Genomic DNA, 18,629 nt, shown 5'->3' with positions numbered 1-18,629 from the left:
ATCAGTGATTACAATTCACTGAAACCGCAGATGGCAGTTCGCATTTTTTAGCAATAAAGCATTTTTTTTAGCAATAAAGCATTTTTAATTTTAATTTTTATTATTTTTTATGTTAATTACTTTATTAAGTACATAAAATGTAGCAATTGTAAGTCTACAATTAAAATAACTATGTATACATCAGTAAAACTACCACTCAGATACTGAACATTTTACATATGAATGCCATGTTATTTACCACATAAAGCTTAAATCCTACAGTTTTATACTTTGTTATAGCTAAAACTCTGATAAAAACGTTGCTCCTACTTCAATTTCTAGGACTTTGTTTCTTTGCTGTTTTTCACACTTCCTCTCCAATCCATAAAACTGGTATATTCTAATTTACCTGTAACCTTATTTCAGTGTCAAATTTGCATTTTTAATTTTTAGAATTGAACACTAAATGGACTACAGTATAGTGTAAACCTAACTTATATATGCACTGGGAAACCAAAAAATTTATTTGACTCACTTTATTGTGACATTTGCATTATTGTGTGGTCTGGGCCTCAACCTGCAAGATCTCCAAGATATGTATTTTAAAAATAACTTTATTGAAGTATAATTCACATACCATAGAATTCACCCATTTAAAGGTTAAACAGTTCAGTGGCAACCATCATGACATCCAACTTGAGAACATTTTCATCCTCTCAAAAAGAAACCTCATACTCTTCAGCTATCTCCTTTATTCCCACCCTCTCCCCCTTAGTCCTAAGCAACTGTAATCTATTTTCTGTCTCTGTAGATTTCCCCATACTGAACATTCATATGAAGGGGATTATATAATACGTGGCCTTTTATGACTGGATTCTTTCACTTAGCAAAATGTTTTCAAGGTTGATCGTGTTGTGACATGTATCAGTATTTAATTCCTTTTTATGGTCAAATACTCCATTGTATCGATATACTACAATTTCTTTATCATTCATCCCCTTTTGGCTATTATGGATAATGTTTTAAACACTTGTGTACAAGTTTCTGTGTGGACATATGTTTTCATCTCTTTTGTGTACACACACACACACACACACACACACACACACACACACCTTGGAGTGGAATTGCTGGGTCATATAGTAACTCTCTGTTTAATTGCTTGAGGAGCTGTCAGACTGTTTCCAAAAGCAGCTGCACTGTTTTACATTCCAGGCAGCCCTGTATGAGAGTTCTCCACATCCTTGCTAACACTTGTTATTATCTGACTTTTTTTTTCATCATAGCCATCCTATTGGATGTGAAGTGGTATCTCATTGTGGTTTCGATGTGCATTTCCTTGATTAGTGATGTTGAGCATCTTTTCACATGTTAGTTGGCTATTTGTATATCTTCCTTGGAGAATTATCTATGCAAGTCCTTTGCTAATTTTTCATTAGATTATTTGTTTTTGTTGTTGTTGAGCTACAGGAATTCTTTATGTATTCTGAATATTAATCCCTTAGCAGATACATGGCTTGCAAATATTTTCTCTCATTCCATACAGGTTGCCTTCTCACTCTGTGGGCTGTTTACTTTTCCATGCAGAACATTTTAGGTTAGATACAGTCACATTTGTCTGGTTTTCCTTTTGTGGCTTGTGCTGTTTTTGGTGTCATAGCCAAGAAATTATTGTCAAATCCAATGTCATGAAGTTTTTTCCCTGTGGTTTCTTCTAGGTGTTTTATAGTTTCAAGTGTTACATTTAGGCCTTTAGTCCAATATTAGTCCTTTCTTAAAGTGTTGTATGTATTATTGAGAGGGAAATAAGAAATGTTTTCTTTTGGATGACTGTGTCAAGAACTTGTTTGCTTTATTTTTTTTTAAGATTTTTATTTTAAATAATCTCTGCACCCAGTGTGGGGTTCAAGCCCATAAACCCAAGATCAAGAGTTGCATGCTCTACCAATTGAGGCAGCCTTGTGTCCCAGGAACTTGCTGTATTTAAACTCTTTCCCTCCCTCACAGCCTTCCTTCCCTCCCTAATAGCTTGAAGATTATGGACTCGCTCATATTTTTGTTCTCAATTCCTGTGCTGATAGAAGAATGATAGTGCAACAACACTTTCTTTTTTATACTTGATTAGCAGAAAGAAGATGAGCCTGAAGTCTGAACGCCGTGGAATTCACGTGGATCAGTCGGAGCTCCTATGCAAGAAAGGATGTGGTTACTATGGCAACCCTGCTTGGCAGGGTTTCTGCTCCAAGTGCTGGAGGGAAGAGTACCACAAAGCCAGGCAGAAGCAGATTCAGGAGGATTGGGAACTGGCAGAGCGGTAAAAGGACTTACCTAGGGGTGGTTTAACAGCGATACAGTTAGAGATATAGCTCAGTCATTGTCAAAATCCATTTTTCTCCCCTGTTGTGAGCTATCAGCAAGTCAGCTTAGTATTAGAAGTGAATTTTTTCTCTTCTTCTTCTCAGTCAACATTTAATGAATAGCTTTCAGTGATTTCTTCATTTTATCTTTGTCTTGTAATTATTTTGTGTTTAGAGTGTGTTAGACTGAGTTCTTTTAGATAGATAAAATAGACTTCTCAGAGAAGAAGAATGGAGATACACAGATTTCATGGTGAACATTAAATGCAGTAGTCTAGCTGATGTACCAAGCACATGGCTCTCATCAGGCATCATTTTTTTCATTCTTTTTTTTTTAATTTTTTTTTAATATTTTTGTTTATTTTTGAGTCAGAGACAGAGTATGAGCAGGGGAGGGGCAGAGAGAGAGAGAGAGACACAGAATCTGAAGCAGGCTCCAGGCTCTGAGCTGTCAGCACAGAGCCTGACGCGGGGCTCAAACTCCCCGCTCAAACTCAGACTGTGAGATCATGACCTGAGACGAAGTTGGACGCCCAACAGACTGAGCCACCCAGACGCCCCTCAGTTTTTTCATTCTTAAAATACATCCAGCATAGCTCCTGCCATGGTGATAAACACATAATAGTAAAAACTTTTTTGATTTGTATATAGAGCGTGTGCATTTTGGAAATTTAACTGTTTCTTAAAAATGAGATTTGTTAGTCCAAAGTAGTTTATATTATCCAGAAATATGATTATGATAAAAACTAAAAGATGGAATGGCTGGTGAGTATAGAGATGAATAAAACGCCATGAATGATGTTAATCTCTTGCCAAAACATTCTAGAAACAGTAAAACTTCTCCATAAAAGAACATCAGACTGAACTCTGACATCTTTTGCTAGTTTTTTAATACCTAATCATCCATATTTGAGTGACTACTTTTCTAGCATCTGTGGTGAACTTGGAGAATTATAATGCATACTCACTGCTTTCAGTAACTCTATGGTCCAAAAGAGAAAATATAGAACATTAAGTATTTGCTCAGATTTCCCACTGCACTCCTGAACATCTCAGTAGCTGATCCTGTTTCATGAAGAAAGCAGCTTTCTCCCCTCTCCACAGCGAAATGTGCTCCTATCTTGATGCTGACTTCTATTTTGTCTCGGAGAGAGGTGTATCCTTATTCCATTCTCAGACTAACACTTCTACCTATGACTTCATGGTTTTTTTTTTTTTCTGCTTCCATTTATGACCTTGCTTGAGTTTTATTACAGCACTCCTTCTCAAATTTGAACAAGCATGAGAATCACTTATCAAAACAGGGATCACTGGACCTCATTTTGGAGTCTCTGACTTTAGTAGGGTGGGAGTGAGGTCTGGGAATTTGCATTTCTAGCAAGTTCCCAGGTGATGCTGCTGGGCTCAACATATAGAACCATTGTTCTATAGATAGCTCTTTAGATTTATTATAAATACCTCAAATACGTTGGACCTGGTCCAAGGTCAAATTTCTTTCTTTTATTTACTCAATCCCAACATTTCCTCCTACCCTTCTTCTGTATCAGTTAATGACATCACTATTTTATTCAGTTAGCTAAAAAATATTGGGAGTCATTCTTTTTTTTTTTTTTTTTTTTTTCAATATATGGAGTTTATTGTCAAATTGGTTTCCATACAACACCCAGTGCTCATCCCAAAAGGTGCCCTCCTCAATACCCATCACCCGCCCTCCCCTCCCTCCCACCCCCCATCAACCCTAGTTTGTTCTCAGTTTTTAAGAGTCTCTTATGGGGGCGCCTGGGTGGCGCAGTCGGTTAAGCGTCCGACTTCAGCCAGGTCACGATCTCGCGGTCCGTGAGTTCGAGCCCCGCGTCAGGCTCTGGGCTGATGGCTCGGAGCCTGGAGCCTGTTTCCGATTCTGTGTCTCCCTCTCTCTCTCCGCCCCTCCCCCATTCATGCTCTGTCTCTCTCTGTCCCAAAAATAAATAAAAAATGTTAAAAAAAAAAAAAAAAAAAAAAAAAGAGTCTCTTATGCTTTGGCTCTCTTCCACTCTAACCTCTTTTTTTTTTTTTTTTTCCTTCCCCTCCCCCATGGGTTTCTGTTAAGTTTCTCAGGATCCACATAAGAGTGAAACCATGTGGTATCTGTCTTACTCTGTATGGCTTATTTCACTTAGCATCACACTCTCCAGTTCCATCCATGTTGCTACAAAGGGCCATATTTCATTCTTTCTCATTGCCACGTAGTACTCCATTGTGTATATAAACCACAATTTCTTTATCCATTCATCAGTTGATGGACATTTAGGCTCTTTCCATAATTTGGCTATTGTTGAGAGTGCTGCTATAAACATTGGGGTACAAGTGCCCCTATGCATCAGTACTCCCGTATCCCTTGGGTAAATTCCTAGCAGTGCTATTGCTGGGTCATAGGGTAGGTCTATTTTTAATTTTTTGAGGAACCTCCACACTGTTTTCCAGAGTGGCTGCACCAATTTGCATTCCCACCAACAGTGCAAGAGGGTTCCCGTTTCTTTGGGAGTCATTCTTAATTTCTCCTTTACACCACTTATCTGACCAATAAATAGAATTTATTCCAGCTCAAAGAAGTTTCTTGAATTTCATCCTTTCTTAGTTTCCAGATCTATATTTTCTCACTTAAATCTTTGTATAATATATTCTTAATTATTGCCCCTCAAGTTGTCACATAGCAACCTGCATTATTTTTTTAAAGTACAGATCTGATGATGGTCATTTATTGGATTTACAGTCTTTCTTGGTTCCCCACTACATGATAAAATCTAGGATTATAATGGGCTCAGTAGTCAAGGTTTCTTAACCACCTGGTCACACCGGTGACTACGCTGATCTTGATCTGCAAAGGAAACCATATGCCTTCACATTTGTAGTTCCCTCTTCCTGGAATGCCCTTTCACTCAGTGGAACCCTATTCACCTCTTAAGACCGGTGTAAATAGCACCACTGTAAAACCTTCTTTGTCTCCTCTAGCAGATTAAGTTGTTCTTTCCTATGTTCTCATAGCAATTAGGTTTTACTCTACTGTAGGAACTATCACATTATATACTTATCTTTTTCCTTTTCAACCTTGAGCTTGTTAGGGAAAAGGACTAGAGTTCCTTTTATGTAACCTTAGTATATTGTTAAATGAATATGATCTATGGAGAAGGTTCCTTTTGAAGTCTAGGAGTGTGTGGGATAGTTTCATTCAGGCACTTCAGACCTATTTGATATGTTTAGCCTCCATTTCTAAAAATTCAAGATCTCCCTGCAATTCATTGAGTAATAGCTTCAGATACAAGGAAAACTTGGAGGATGTCTGGCTCATTCTTAATCTCTCTTGAATTGCAGACTTCAGCGGGAGGAGGAAGAGGCCTTTGCCAGCAGTCAGAGCAGCCAGGGGGCCCAATCCCTTACATTTTCCAAGTTTGAAGAAAAAAAAACCAATGAGAAGACCCGCAAGGTTACCACAGTGAAGAAATTCTTCAGTGCTTCATCCAGGGTTGGATCAAAGAAGGGTAATTTTCCTTTTTTCTTCTGTGCTCAGATGAGATACAGAGTAGACCCACAGTGCATGTGGGCTCTGCTTTTTAATTTCTGTAAGTTGTTCAGTGGACATCAACCCATATTTGAAACCAAAATTGGGTTTAAGGGTCACACAATATATGAAACCAAAAATCTCTTTGGTTGGAGGACATTGTGTGTTAGAGAAACCTGTTTATTACTCTATAGGAGGAATGAAGAAAATTGAAATGGGTAGTTTTGTTTATAAAATTTATTCCCATCCAAATGGCTATCTTTTTGGATGTTTTATTTTTTATGCCTTTAATTTTTGGATTCTGGCTTATTCTGCTTTGTATAATATCCTTACTTAACCATATCTTGTCAGAACTGACTATTTCTAGGCTTAAATTCATCTAAGAAAGAGGTTTTCTGAGAGTTTGAGAGACAGCTTGCATCTTGAAGAAATATATAGAGAATATAAAGGAGAAGGTTTGCTTTAGGCGCTTGGAGGGGTGAAAGTAACCCATAGAAGGCATTTTCTGGTGCATGATTTGTATGTACATTATCTTTTTCATCCGCTTCTTAAAATGCTGTACACCCCGCAAAAGGATTGTTGCTAAAGTTACACATGTTCTACCAGTCAGCAGACAGGCTAGTTGAAGTGGCCTAACTGGAAGCAAGAAAGAATGTCTGTTGTCAGCTTTGTCTTTGAACCTTTATGTTGGTAATCAGAGTTATGCAGTAAATTTGAAATGGTGATGGAGACAAGACTGATGCTATCTGAAGAGATGTTCTCTTGGACAAACCCTGCCATCTGGGGTAATTGTCAGGAGGTTTTTTGTCTGCCTAAAGGCAGGGAAATGAGTAATAATATCACACCTTAAGATCTTTGCTGGCCTTGAGTGCCTGGGTGGCTTAGTCGGTTAAGCCTCAGACTTTGGCTCAGGTCACAATCTCACAGTTCATGTGTTCGAGCCCCACTCTGGGCTCTGCACTGACGGCGCGGAGCCTGCTTGGGATTCTCTTTCTCTCCCTCTCTGCCCCTTCTGTGCTCTCTCTGTCCCTCTCAAAATAAATAAACTTAAAAAAAAAAAAAGAACTTTGCTTGTCTTTCAGATTTAATGGCGTTGTTTGTTTTATTAAAAGAAAAGGTTGCTGGGGTGCCTGGGTAGCTTAGTCGGTTGAGCATCTGACTTTGGCTCAGGTCATCTCACGGTTAGTGAGTTCAAGCCCGTGTTGGGCTTTGTTCTCTTAGTGTGGAGCCTGCTTTGGATTCTCTGTCTCCCTCCCTCTCTGCCTCCCCTGCCCCCAAAATAAAGAAACATTAAACATTTTTTTTTTAAAAGAAGGAAAGGTTGCTTATTACCAAAAACACAGCACTTCTCTTTAATAAAAGCAAATCTTTAAATAGTCTTTCTGTTCACATGATTAATTTGAAATTGTTTCTTGGTCGGCTGTCACTATAGCAATTTTCTCTATTGTAATTAGAATGGGAATAATCAGGACCTATTAGAGATTAAATGAAGAACGTATTTGACTCATGCTTTATTTATTAGGAGGTAGTATAGTATGGTGGTTAAGAGCATAAACTTTGGAGTCACCCTTTTTTGCGTCTCAGCTTTGTGATTTACTAGCTGTTGTGACCTTGAGCAAGCTAATTTCTTTAAGCTCTGTCTATTCTGAGGGACAGTAATACCTATTGTAGGCACGTCTTCAGAATTAAACAAGCTGATCCAATTAAAAGAGTTCAGCACAGTGCCTGACACACTAAGTCTCCAATAAATGTTAGCTAGTTGAAAATACACATTGTTTGGGGCTCCTGGGTGGTTCAGTCGGTTGAGCGACCAACTTTGGCTCAGGTCATGATCTCACGGTTTGTGAGTTCGAGCCCTGTGTCGGGCTCTGTGCTGACAGCTCACAGCCTGGAGCCTGCTTCACATTCTGTCTCGCTCTCTTCTCTGCCCCTCCCCTCTCATTCTCTGTCTCTCTCTGTCTCAGAAATAAATAAACATTAAAAAAGAAAAAAAAATACACATTGTTTTTCTGATTGAGTAATCTCTACTAGTAAGAAGCTCAAGGGTATTGATCAAAACCATTCATTCCTATTTAGCTTAAATTTTGTTTTTTGCTTTGGGAAAGTCTCATTAACCTTATGAATTTATGATATAGAGTGAAATGGTAAACTATGACAGCAGATGAAATAGTAAAGAAGTTCTAAAGCCATTGGCTCTAACTGCCTCATTTTACAAATGACAGTATGAAAGCGCATAAAATATTAGCCCAGCTTACTCAAGGTCCTGTAATATGTTGATATATGAGAACTCAAGTCTCCTGGTTCCATTTTTTTTCCCATTATATCCCTTGACCTCTAGTATATGTATGTGCATGTATATCTACATCTGTATGTATAGCTACGGATAGATATTTAATGAGGTTTCTGTTCCTGAAGAACTTAAGAGTCCTACACATTCAGTGACTCTCCTTGACACTTTTAAAAAAATTGTATCCTAAGAGTGCGTAAAATGTGCATTATTTTATGAAAGAAGATTTGTACTTTATTATTTTTTTTTAAGTTTATTTATTTTGCGAGAGAGCGCACAAGTTGGGGAGGAACAGACAGGGAGAGAGAGAATCTGCACTGAAAGTGCAGAGCCCGATGAGGGGCTCGAACCATGAACCGTGAGATCATGACCTGAGCCGAAATCAAGAGTTCAGACGCTTAGCCGACTGAGCCGTCCAGGCACCCTGATGATTTGTACTTTAAAAGAAACAATCCCAAGTTATTTTATTAAAAAAAAATATTTAGCCAGTATACTTCTTAGCTTCTTTTCACATGATAGATTCTTACCTTAGATTTTTAATCTTTAGTTGTTTCTGGTCTGTAGAAAGCATATGGGGATAAAGACCTCAAAGTATTGAAAAAAGATTAATGTGTATGTATTACAAAAGAAGATTCTGTTTGATCTTCTGTTTCACAGACTGCTTACATAACTTTGCCAGATGAACTTTGCATTTCAGACTGATTATTTGGGCTTTGCATGTGGATAAGGTTAGCCTATTACTAAATGTGGTTTTAATTTATTGAGTCTCTACTAAAATAGACCTTTTGTGTTCTGTATTCTTTATTTCACTTCATTAATACACAATGCCTTTGCTCTTGATATTTTTCTTGCTTCCATTGGTGGCATGAAAGAAAGCTCTTAAACCAGTGAAGGTTGGTTGTAAACAGAACATAAATATGGCTTTCTAAGGAGTTTGAAGAATATTTAATATCCTGTTAAGAGTTGGGTTGCCCTTCAGAGAAAGTTAATGGAATAGCTTGACTGTAAAGACTCAGAAAGTTTATTTAGAGTTTTAAAATCTCTAAAGTAAGATTGAGTGAGCTGTATTATAGCTTACACAATAAATCATAGTTGGTTGACCAAGTTGAAATACTTGCTCACACATTTTAAAAGTCCTTTTTTTTGAGAGCTCAACTAGATGTTGTTGCCCTGAGTAGAATCTTGTACACGTCTTTCACAAACTAATCTAAAGGCAGTGCTCATAGGAAGAATATCTTTTCCATTTTTAGAACAGAAACATACCAATTTTTCCACCCAGACCTTAGATTCTAAATATTAATCTTCACTAAAGTGAACTTGAGGGTCCCTTGGAGAAAAGACTGATTCTGGAGCTGGAGCAGGGGGGCCGCCCAAAATTTGGGGACATGTAAAAGACCCAGCAGCCATCTTCTGTGGATTTCCACTGGTCAAATTTGAGTATTAAGTAAGGACAATAAATGGAGTATACCTGAATAAAGTAATCCACTAGTCCTTTCAACTAATAAAATAGATAAATGATTAAATAAAAGAGAAGAGATAACTCTTTTTTACCATAGAATGTTGACTAGTAAATTTGGAAGGAGAGATGGAGATAAGAAATCACCATTTTGCAGTCATCATACTAAGAATTGATTCAGGCAGATTTCACCAGTGAATGTTAAATCTGAGGTGAGAGAAGTTTTCTGAGGAACAAATTATGAGCATGATCTCAAATTAAGTCCCACAGCTAATTTGTTAATTACAAATAGAGAAATGGCAACTATGTAATGATGGGAAATGGACCTTATGTGCCTCCAGATATCCTTTGAGAAGAACATACCATGAATTATGTTAATACTTAAGCTGAAATTTATAACCTGAATCCAGTCATGAGGAAAGAAGAGAGAAACCCAAACTGAGGGGCATTCAATAAAATGACTTGCCTTTTTATTCTTTAAAATTGTCAATATTACAAAAACAAAGGAAGGCTAGGAGCCCTTAGAGGTTAAAGGGAGACTATGCGTGACCGCCAAACGAAGATGTGACCCTCCATTGGATCGTATGTAAGAAAAAAACCCACGCACTTTTTTTAGTAACTGTACTATAGTTATGTAAAAGCATATCCTTGTTAGGAAACGCTCATATTAAGAGATAAAGAGCATGGGAGGTGGGAGGGAGGGGAGGGTGAGTGATGGGTATTGAAGAGGGCATCTTTTGGGATGAGCACTTGGTGTTGTATGGAAACCAATTTGACAATAAATTTCATATATTAAAAAAAAAAGAGAGAGATACAGAGCATGCTATATACAATCTACCTGAAAATTTAGAAAAAATAATAGAGATGTAGCAAAAGGTTACAATTTCATGAATCTGAGTTAAAGGTATAAAGAAATTATTTGTAACAATCTGACAGCTTTTCTGTAAATTTGAGGTTATTTCAAAATAAGTTAAAAATAAAACTATAATCCTCCAGCATTCAGTGCTGTCCCAAGATGTCCCAGATGCTAGTTAAATAGAAGCATAGTGTTGATTACATCATCTGAAAGATCACTAATAAATTGCTACTTTAATCATGAGGGCCTGTGTGGCACTTAGATGAAACTGAGGTAATGATTCCCCAAGTTGAATTTAGAACTGATTTTATAATTGTGCCTGTTTTCTGATTTTCATTGATAAGGATTATGAGAAATTGTTTCCCCATTATCGCATATTTAGTGTCTTTTATTCTTTGACACCAACTGGGTGTCCCAACAATTCAGTCCTTTTTTGACACTACCCAGAGTCAGCACAAAACCCACAGGTTAAGGGCTCAGTTCCACAAGACTGTCTCCACCCTAAGAGGCCAGCTGCAGCCCCCATGAGTTGGGCACCCATACTCCTGACCAACCATCTAGAAGTTGGGGATTCCCACAGGCCTCTTCTCAGATTTGACAATTTGCTAGAATGACTCACAGAAGTCAGGAAAACACTTCATTAATGCTTATGGTGTATTACAAAGACTACAACACAGGGCTAGCCAAATGGAAGAGTTGCATAGGGCAGGGTATAGGGGAGCGGGCACCAAGCTGCCATGCCCTCTCTGGGTGTGCCATACAGCCAGCACCTCGTTGTGTTCACCAATGTGGAAACTCCCCAGACCTAATTCTTCAGGAATTTTTATGGCAACTTCATTTCATAGGCATGGTTGATTAAATCATTGGCTGTTGGTGATCAAAAATGTCCATCCCCTCTGCATTCTGAAAGTCAGAAGTCAGGGGGTGGGTGGGACTGAAAGTTTCGAACCTCTAATCGCAGAGTTGGCTCCTCTGGTTCCTATAATATTCTGCTGAGTTGCCCCTATTGATTTTTTTTTTTTTGAATAATCTGAGAAACATGGGATTTTTCAGTAAAATTTTTAACATTGAGATATAAAATGTTTTTCGTCCTAGAAATGGTGTTAATCATCTTTACATGATCATGTCCTTTTTTGATAACTGGCATATTCAGATTGTCTTTACTCTTTCATACCTATTCTTCAAACAAATTTAGTGAAGATTTTGCTTTTACAGGTTTACTTTATATATCAAAGACTTAACTGGATTTAGTGTGATCTGCCTTTGCAGGCAGCTTTATGTAGTAGATACTGAATTGCTACTCAATGATTTGCTTAAAAGGGAATAAATAGATGCTGTAATAATAGTAGGGACGTTATGGTGTGGTTGTAAAGAACCCGGGCTTGGAAATTAAGCAGATCTGGTCTCAGATTTCAGCTTTTCCTCTACTTGTGTGACTTGAGGCATATAAGTGACTTAACTTCTCTAACCTCAGTGTGTATGTGGCTTAAAATGGTAGATATTATTATTTCATATGATTTCAGGAATCTAAATTTTTAAGGACTAATGAGAATATATAGTAAAGCACAGTGTCTGCAATATGGAAAATTCTTGAAAGAGCTGTAAATATTGCCAATATAATTCAAAAGCATATGTTATTCTGCTAGGAAGACTTTTTTTTATTATTGTTTTTAGTTTTTATTTAAACTCCAGTTAGATAACATACAGTACAATAATATTGGTTTCCGATGTACAATATAGTGATTCAATACTCCCATACAACACCTGGTGCTCATCACGACAAGTGCACTTCTTAATCCCCATCACCTATTTAACCCATCCCATCCCCCACATCCCCCCTGCTAACCATTAGTGTGTTCTCTATAATTAAGAGTCTGTTTCTTGGTTTGCCTCTCTCTCTTTTTTCCCTTTGCTCATTTGTTTTGTTTTTTAAATTCCACATATGAATAAAATTGTATGGTATTTTCTTTCCCTGACTTATTTTACTTAGCATGATATTCTCTAGCTCCATCTTTGTCATTGTAGATGGCAAGATTTCATTCTGTTTTGTGGCTGTGTAATATTCCATTGTGTGTATGTATGTATATATGTATATGTGTGTGTGTATCTTTTTTATCCATTCATCAGTTGATGGAGACTCGGCCTGTTTCCATAATTTAGCTATTGTAGATAATGCTGCTATAAAAATTAGGATGCATGTATCCCTTTGAATTAGTATTTTTGTATTCTTTGGGTAAATACCTACTAATGTAATTGTTGGATTGTAGGATAGTTAAGTTTTTCAGGAACCTTGCTAGGAAGACATACATTCATTCATTCATTCATTCATTCATGTATGTATGTATGTATGTATGTATGAGAGAGTACACACGCAGGGGAGGGGCAGAGAGAGGTGAGAGAGAATCCCAATCAGGCTCCACACTGTCAGTGCAGACCCCACCACGGAGCCCTTTCGCGTGAACCATGAGATCACGACCTGAATCGAAATCAAGAATGGGTCACTTGACCAACTGAGCCACCCAGGTGGCTCCAGTTAATAATCTTTTAAAGAAATTTTACTTTAATGAGAAATTGTTTTTTTATATTTGCCATTGCTGATGTTCTTTGTTCCTCCTGGCTGTTTGGAAGTGAATTATTCCCAGTCATGTGTGCTCTGGGGATTGTTATTGTTCTGCCTGCTTCTTTATGCAATCTTGGGTACTTTCTCACATATACATGCAGTACTCCCTCAAAGACTCACAGGAATCCCTCTGCAGTTACCTGGAATTTTTTCTCTGCAGCCCCATCCTCTCTGTATTTTGCCATGCAATTTCTAGCGACTTTGGCCTCCCTCAGCTCTAAATGCTGTTTCCCAAATTCAGTAGGTCTGCTAGGCTCTGTTTGAGTTGCCATGGCCTAAAAACTCTCTGTGCAGAGAGCTGGGGTACTTGGAAGACTTACCATATTTGTCTGCTTCTCTCAGGGGTTACCCTCCCATCCACCTGTTGTCCGATGTCTGAAAAGCATTATTTCGTGTATTTTGTCTGATTTTCTAGTTGTTAAGGGAGTAGGGTGAACCCAACCCCTGTTATCCCATCATGACCAGAAGTGGAATTATCAGATTGAGTGAAGGATTAAGCTAAGTGTTAAAGAACTTTTTATTTCTTTTTTCTTTTTAAAGTTTTTATTTATTTATTTTGAGAGAGAGCACACATGTGCATGCGGGGGAGGGGCAGAGAGAGGGGGGGTGAGAGAATCCCAAGCAGGCCCCACACTGACAGCGCAGAGCCCAATTCAGGGCTCGAACTCATGAACCATGAGATCATGCCCTGAGTCGAAACCAAGAGTCAGGTGCTTAACCTACTGAGACACCCAGGCACTCCTTAAAGAATTTTTTCTAATCATACAGACTGTTGAATACACCTTTTGGTATTCCATATTGGTAAAAATGTTTAGAAAGGGTGCTTCCAGTTTTTGTTCTAAGTTAGATTGTACCTGATTAATTTATTTGCTTAAAAAAAAATAAGTAGTACATTCAAATGGCTACAAAATAAAAGGTGTATGGTCCCTCACCCATCTAGTTCCCAGCCATCACCACCATTGTTCTCCCGTATTCAGACAACCTTTGTCATTGGTTTCTTGTGTATCCTTAGGTGCTTTTCTTCATTTCTAAACACATATATTTTTATTATATATACTCTGTTCTATATTCTTATTCACATACTGTCGTTTTTTGTTTTTTGTTTTCACTTTAGCAATATGTTTTGAGAACTCTTTTTTTTTTTAGTACATGAAAAGTACTTTATTTTAAAACTACATAGTATTCCCTTTTATGGATTAAACCACAATTTATTAGTTCCTTAGTGGTGTGCATTGTGCCATTTTTAGTCTTGCTGTTATAAGCAGTCCTAAAATGAATAGCCTTGTATATATTTCATTTTGTACATGTGTGGTTATATCAGAAAATTTCTGAGAAATGGAATTATTGGGTCATAGGATAAATGTATTTTTAATTTTGATGATTATTGCCAAATTGCATTTCATTGCAGTTGTATCATTTTACATTCCCACCTCCACAGATGAGAATGCCTTTTTTTTACCCCATACCCTCATCAACATCAACATCAGATTTGTGTCTGTTCATTTTTAAAATGGCATCTCATAGTAGTTTCGATTTGCATATTTGTTACGAGTGAGACTGAGCATGTTTCCTTTGTTTAAAATACATTTAGGTTTCTTTTCTGTGCAATGTTAGGATTCCTTACCCATTTTCCTGTTGAACTGTTTTTTTTTTTTCTTCTTTATAGGAGTTACTTTACATTAGGGAGAGTAGCCCTTTCTTTGTCTGTGATAAAGCTTACAAGCATTTTTTCCAGTCTGTTGGTTGACTTTTGACTGATAGTATTTTTAGCCATAGATATAGTGGGGTTTTTGTGTGCTTTTTTTTTTTTTTTAATTTTATTTTAATGTGATTTTAGGGCTTCTATAGTTCGAATCATAATTAGGAAGCAGCTGATAATCTGAAAGATCTGCAAATACTTGATTTGAAAAGATAACTATAATGTGCAACTTTGTTCTGCTAACTACTTAATAGTACTGTTGGGAGGAGAAAGGGTGTTTTCACCCTTACTTTGAACATAAGTCCAACAATTTAAGTACCTCATTGGTTTGATCACCAGCTATGTGATGATACAAGAGAGGTAGAATCTTTACTTCACCATAGTTAATAGTATATTCTTTTAGGTAGTCTACATGTGTTTGTCTCACTTGAATAATCCAGTCTTCTATTATCTGAAAACTTTACTGCAACTTCTTTATTGAAATATATCTCAGGTACTACGGTTCAAAACATAAGATGATAGGAAGTTACTCTGAGTAAGCAGGTAACAAGTTGATTTCAGTATCTTCAGAAGATACTTTCTCTTCCTAATGATCTTTCTTTTTATGTATAAAAGGGAACTGTGGGGATATGAGTCATTTAATTCCTTACAGTTATTGGATTAGCAGTTGAATATCAGGAGGCTAGAATGTGATCAGAGAGCGCCTACTGTATTGTAGCACTGTTATCTTTATTCTTTAAAGGTCCCATTTGAAGAGGGGAAAGAGGTGTGTGGCCACTGATTAGACAGTGTTTTACTTACTTTGCTTACCTCTTTGCTGTTCGCTCTGTCATGATTGCTATGTTGGATGCGTTCTTGCACTTAGAGCAGTATGACTTGAAAAATTTTTTTGAAAACTGGATTATGGGTCAGGAATTGTTAGTCTCCACATAAACAAATGAGCCTTTGCCTTTTTGAGAAGTAGAATGGATTTGGAAGAGTTGTCTCACATCTTATAAGTCACCTAACATTTTTGTGCTTCTCCTGATTGTTATTTTGCTAATTGACTAGTTTTGTAAATTCATGCAGTCTTTGAGAAAGTTGTTCAAGATAGTGCCGCCATTTCAGTATTTATAATTAAGTATATGCGTCAAAGTATGATATATTTTGGCTAAGAAAATATTAGTAGAGCAACTTTTATTTGAATGGGAATATCTTTTAGATCGTGTAGTTTTATCTGCTTGTACTTCCTCGTCATAAAATAGATTGAGCTTACTTTAAGTGGTCCAAATATTTAAACAGAATTTAAATTCAAGTTTAACTTTGATTAAGCATAATTTAAATAATCAAGTTACATAGTTTAAGTAATTCCATGCATGGATCTTCTATGTAATGAAACTTACTATGTTTAATTTTCCCAGCAGAAATTCAGGAAGCAAAAGCTCCCAGTCCTTCCATAAACCGGCAAACCAGCATTGAAACGGATAGAGTGTCTAAAGAGTTCATAGAATTTCTCAAGACCTTCCACAAGACAGGCCAAGAAATCTATAAGCAGACCAAGCTGTTTTTGGAAGCAATGCATTACAAAAGGGTAGGTTGAGAGTAACCACTTAGAAACATAGAGTTTTGGTTTTAGGAAAGGTCTTAGAGATAATCTAGTATAACTTTGTCATTTTACACCTGGGAAAATCAGGATCCAGAGATGTTAAGTTACTTACCTAAGAGATGTCACTGAACCAAGTTAAAACCCAACTCCCAGGCTAGTACTTTTCCACTGCAACTCAGTGGTATCTGGGTCATCTTTGCATGGAAAGTCTGACATCGAAGCCACTTGTATTGTGTACTTTAGTAATAAGCCTTCCTAAATTGTCACCTTGTATGTAGTTTAAACCACTAAGGGAACATAGTAGACCTTGAACTCTAGGTAGCAGTAGTTAGGCCAATAGCGTTCATTTTAGGGTTTTCTGTTTTTGTTTTGTATTTTGTTATAAAATACCTCTCCTTGATCAGGTGGGAGAAGGGAAAGCCAGACTTTAGATGTTGAAAGGGACCTTAGCAACTATCCAGTTTCAGTCCCTTTTGTTTTATAGATGGGGAAGGTGGGAGCCTGAGAGGATGAGTGACTTGTCAAGGTTACACAGTTAGATTTTGCCAGTGTCAGAACTAGAACTTGTGCCTTCCACAGGTGTCTCTTTAACCTGCAATTTCTAAACTGTAATCTCAATTGCAGTAATTTTTTTTTTTTTTTTTTACGTTTATTTATTTTTGAGACAGAGAGAGACAGAGCATGAACGGGGGAGGGTCAGAGAAAGAGGGAGACACAGACTCGGAAGCAGGCTCCAGGCTCTGAGCCATCATCCCAGAGCCCGACGCGGGGCTTGAACTCATGGACCGTGAGATCGTGACCTGAGCTGAAGTCAGATGCTTAACCGACTGAGCCACCCAGGCGCCCCTCAATTGCAGTAATTTATAAGACTACTTGTAAAGGGACTCATTTCTGTAAACAACGATCAATTTATTTGTAACATTCTTCACCCATTAAACTCAGAATTAGCTCTAAAAGTCCCTTCTGGACAGTGAGGAAGTCTTAGGAAAAGAGAATAAGAAAAGCAGCAAGGTGATTAACTGCTTAGCTGTATTTCAGCTGTGGTCACTATCACTAGGCTAATAAGCAAACAGCTTCTGCCAAAATACTTTTTAAATATTGAATTCAGTTAATAAGGGAGAAAAGAAGCTTTCTCTCTTGTTTTTTGGTGTGCAGTTATACTGAGAATAAGCAGTCCTGTTTTCTCCTCAGAGTATTTGTAAGCAGGGGTGCCTGGGTAGCTCAGTTGGTTAAGCATCCGACTTCAGCTCAGGTCATGATCTCATGGTACGTGAGTTCGAGCCCCACGTTGGGCTCTGTGCTGTCAGTTCAGAGCCTGGAGCCTGTCTTCAGATTCTGTGTCTCCCTCTCTCTCTGCCCCTCCCCCAGTCACTCTCTGTCTCTATCAAAAAATGAATAAACGGTAAAAAAAAAAAATTTAAAGCATTTGTAAGCAGATAGTAACATTTAAAGAAAGCATATATCATTGATGGGTTTTTTGTTTTGTTTTGTTTTTGTAACATTTATTTTTTTTTGAGAGAGTGTGAGTTGGGGAGGGTCAGAGAGAGAGGGAGACAAAATCTGAAGCAGGCTCCAGGCTCTGAGCTGTCAGCATAGGACTGGATGCGGGGCTCAAACCATGAGATCGTGACCTGAGCCGAAGTTGAAGCTCAACCAACTGAGCCACCCAGGCGCCCATAATCATTGATGTTTTGAGTTAGAAGCAGTGATAGACTTCCTTAGTATGGAATCTTCAGAGGTCATGTGGTATACAACTTTCATTTTTTTTTAATATATAATTTATTGTCAAATTAGTTTCCATACAACACCCAGTGCTCATCCCAATAGGTGCCCTCCTCAATGCCCATCACCCACTTTCCCCTCTCCCCCACCCCCATCAACCCTCAGTTTGTTCTTAGTATTTAAGACAACTTTCATTTTTTTAGCCATAAATAAAAACTAAGCCTTTGTAGTTATTTATTCTTTTTTTCAAAATTTTTTCTAATGTTTATTTATTTTTAAGAGAAGGAGACAATGTGAGTTGGGGAGGGGCAGAGAGAGAGAGAGAGACAGACAGAATCTGAAGCAGGCTCCAGCCTCCGAGCTGTCAGCACAGAGCCCAGGGTGGGGTTTGAACTTGGGAACGGCAAGATCATGACCTAGGCCGAAGTTGGACACTTAACTGACTGAGCCACACAGGCACCCCTGTAGTTATTTTTTCTTTAGTCCATACAGAATGTTTACAGGATATTCATACTATTTTGGCCTAGAGA

At 37.7% G+C, this 18,629-nt stretch overlaps 1 protein-coding gene across 3 annotated transcripts in view; it reads left to right on the top strand.

The window, feature by feature from the left end:
* Positions 1 to 18,629, top strand: part of RABGEF1 (RAB guanine nucleotide exchange factor 1) — a 61,209-nt gene that overhangs the window by 17,434 nt on the left and 25,146 nt on the right. Inside the window, exons 2-4 of one of the 3 annotated variants that reach the window (XM_042923053.1) lie at positions 2,108 to 2,293; positions 5,688 to 5,854; positions 16,193 to 16,362. In XM_042923053.1, coding sequence (XP_042778987.1) covers positions 2,115 to 2,293; positions 5,688 to 5,854; positions 16,193 to 16,362 — 516 coding nt within the window. In that variant the 5' untranslated portion in view covers positions 2,108 to 2,114. Of the gene's footprint in view, positions 1 to 2,104; positions 2,294 to 5,687; positions 5,855 to 16,192; positions 16,363 to 18,629 lie in introns of those variants that run through there. The other 2 variants (XM_042923052.1, XM_042923051.1) reach the window with 2 other exon arrangements.

This window comes from Panthera leo, chromosome E3 (genome assembly GCF_018350215.1).
Source record: "Panthera leo isolate Ple1 chromosome E3, P.leo_Ple1_pat1.1, whole genome shotgun sequence".
NCBI classification, from domain to species: Eukaryota; Metazoa; Chordata; class Mammalia; order Carnivora; family Felidae; genus Panthera; species Panthera leo.
This window is presented reverse-complemented; position numbering and strand designations above follow the sequence as displayed.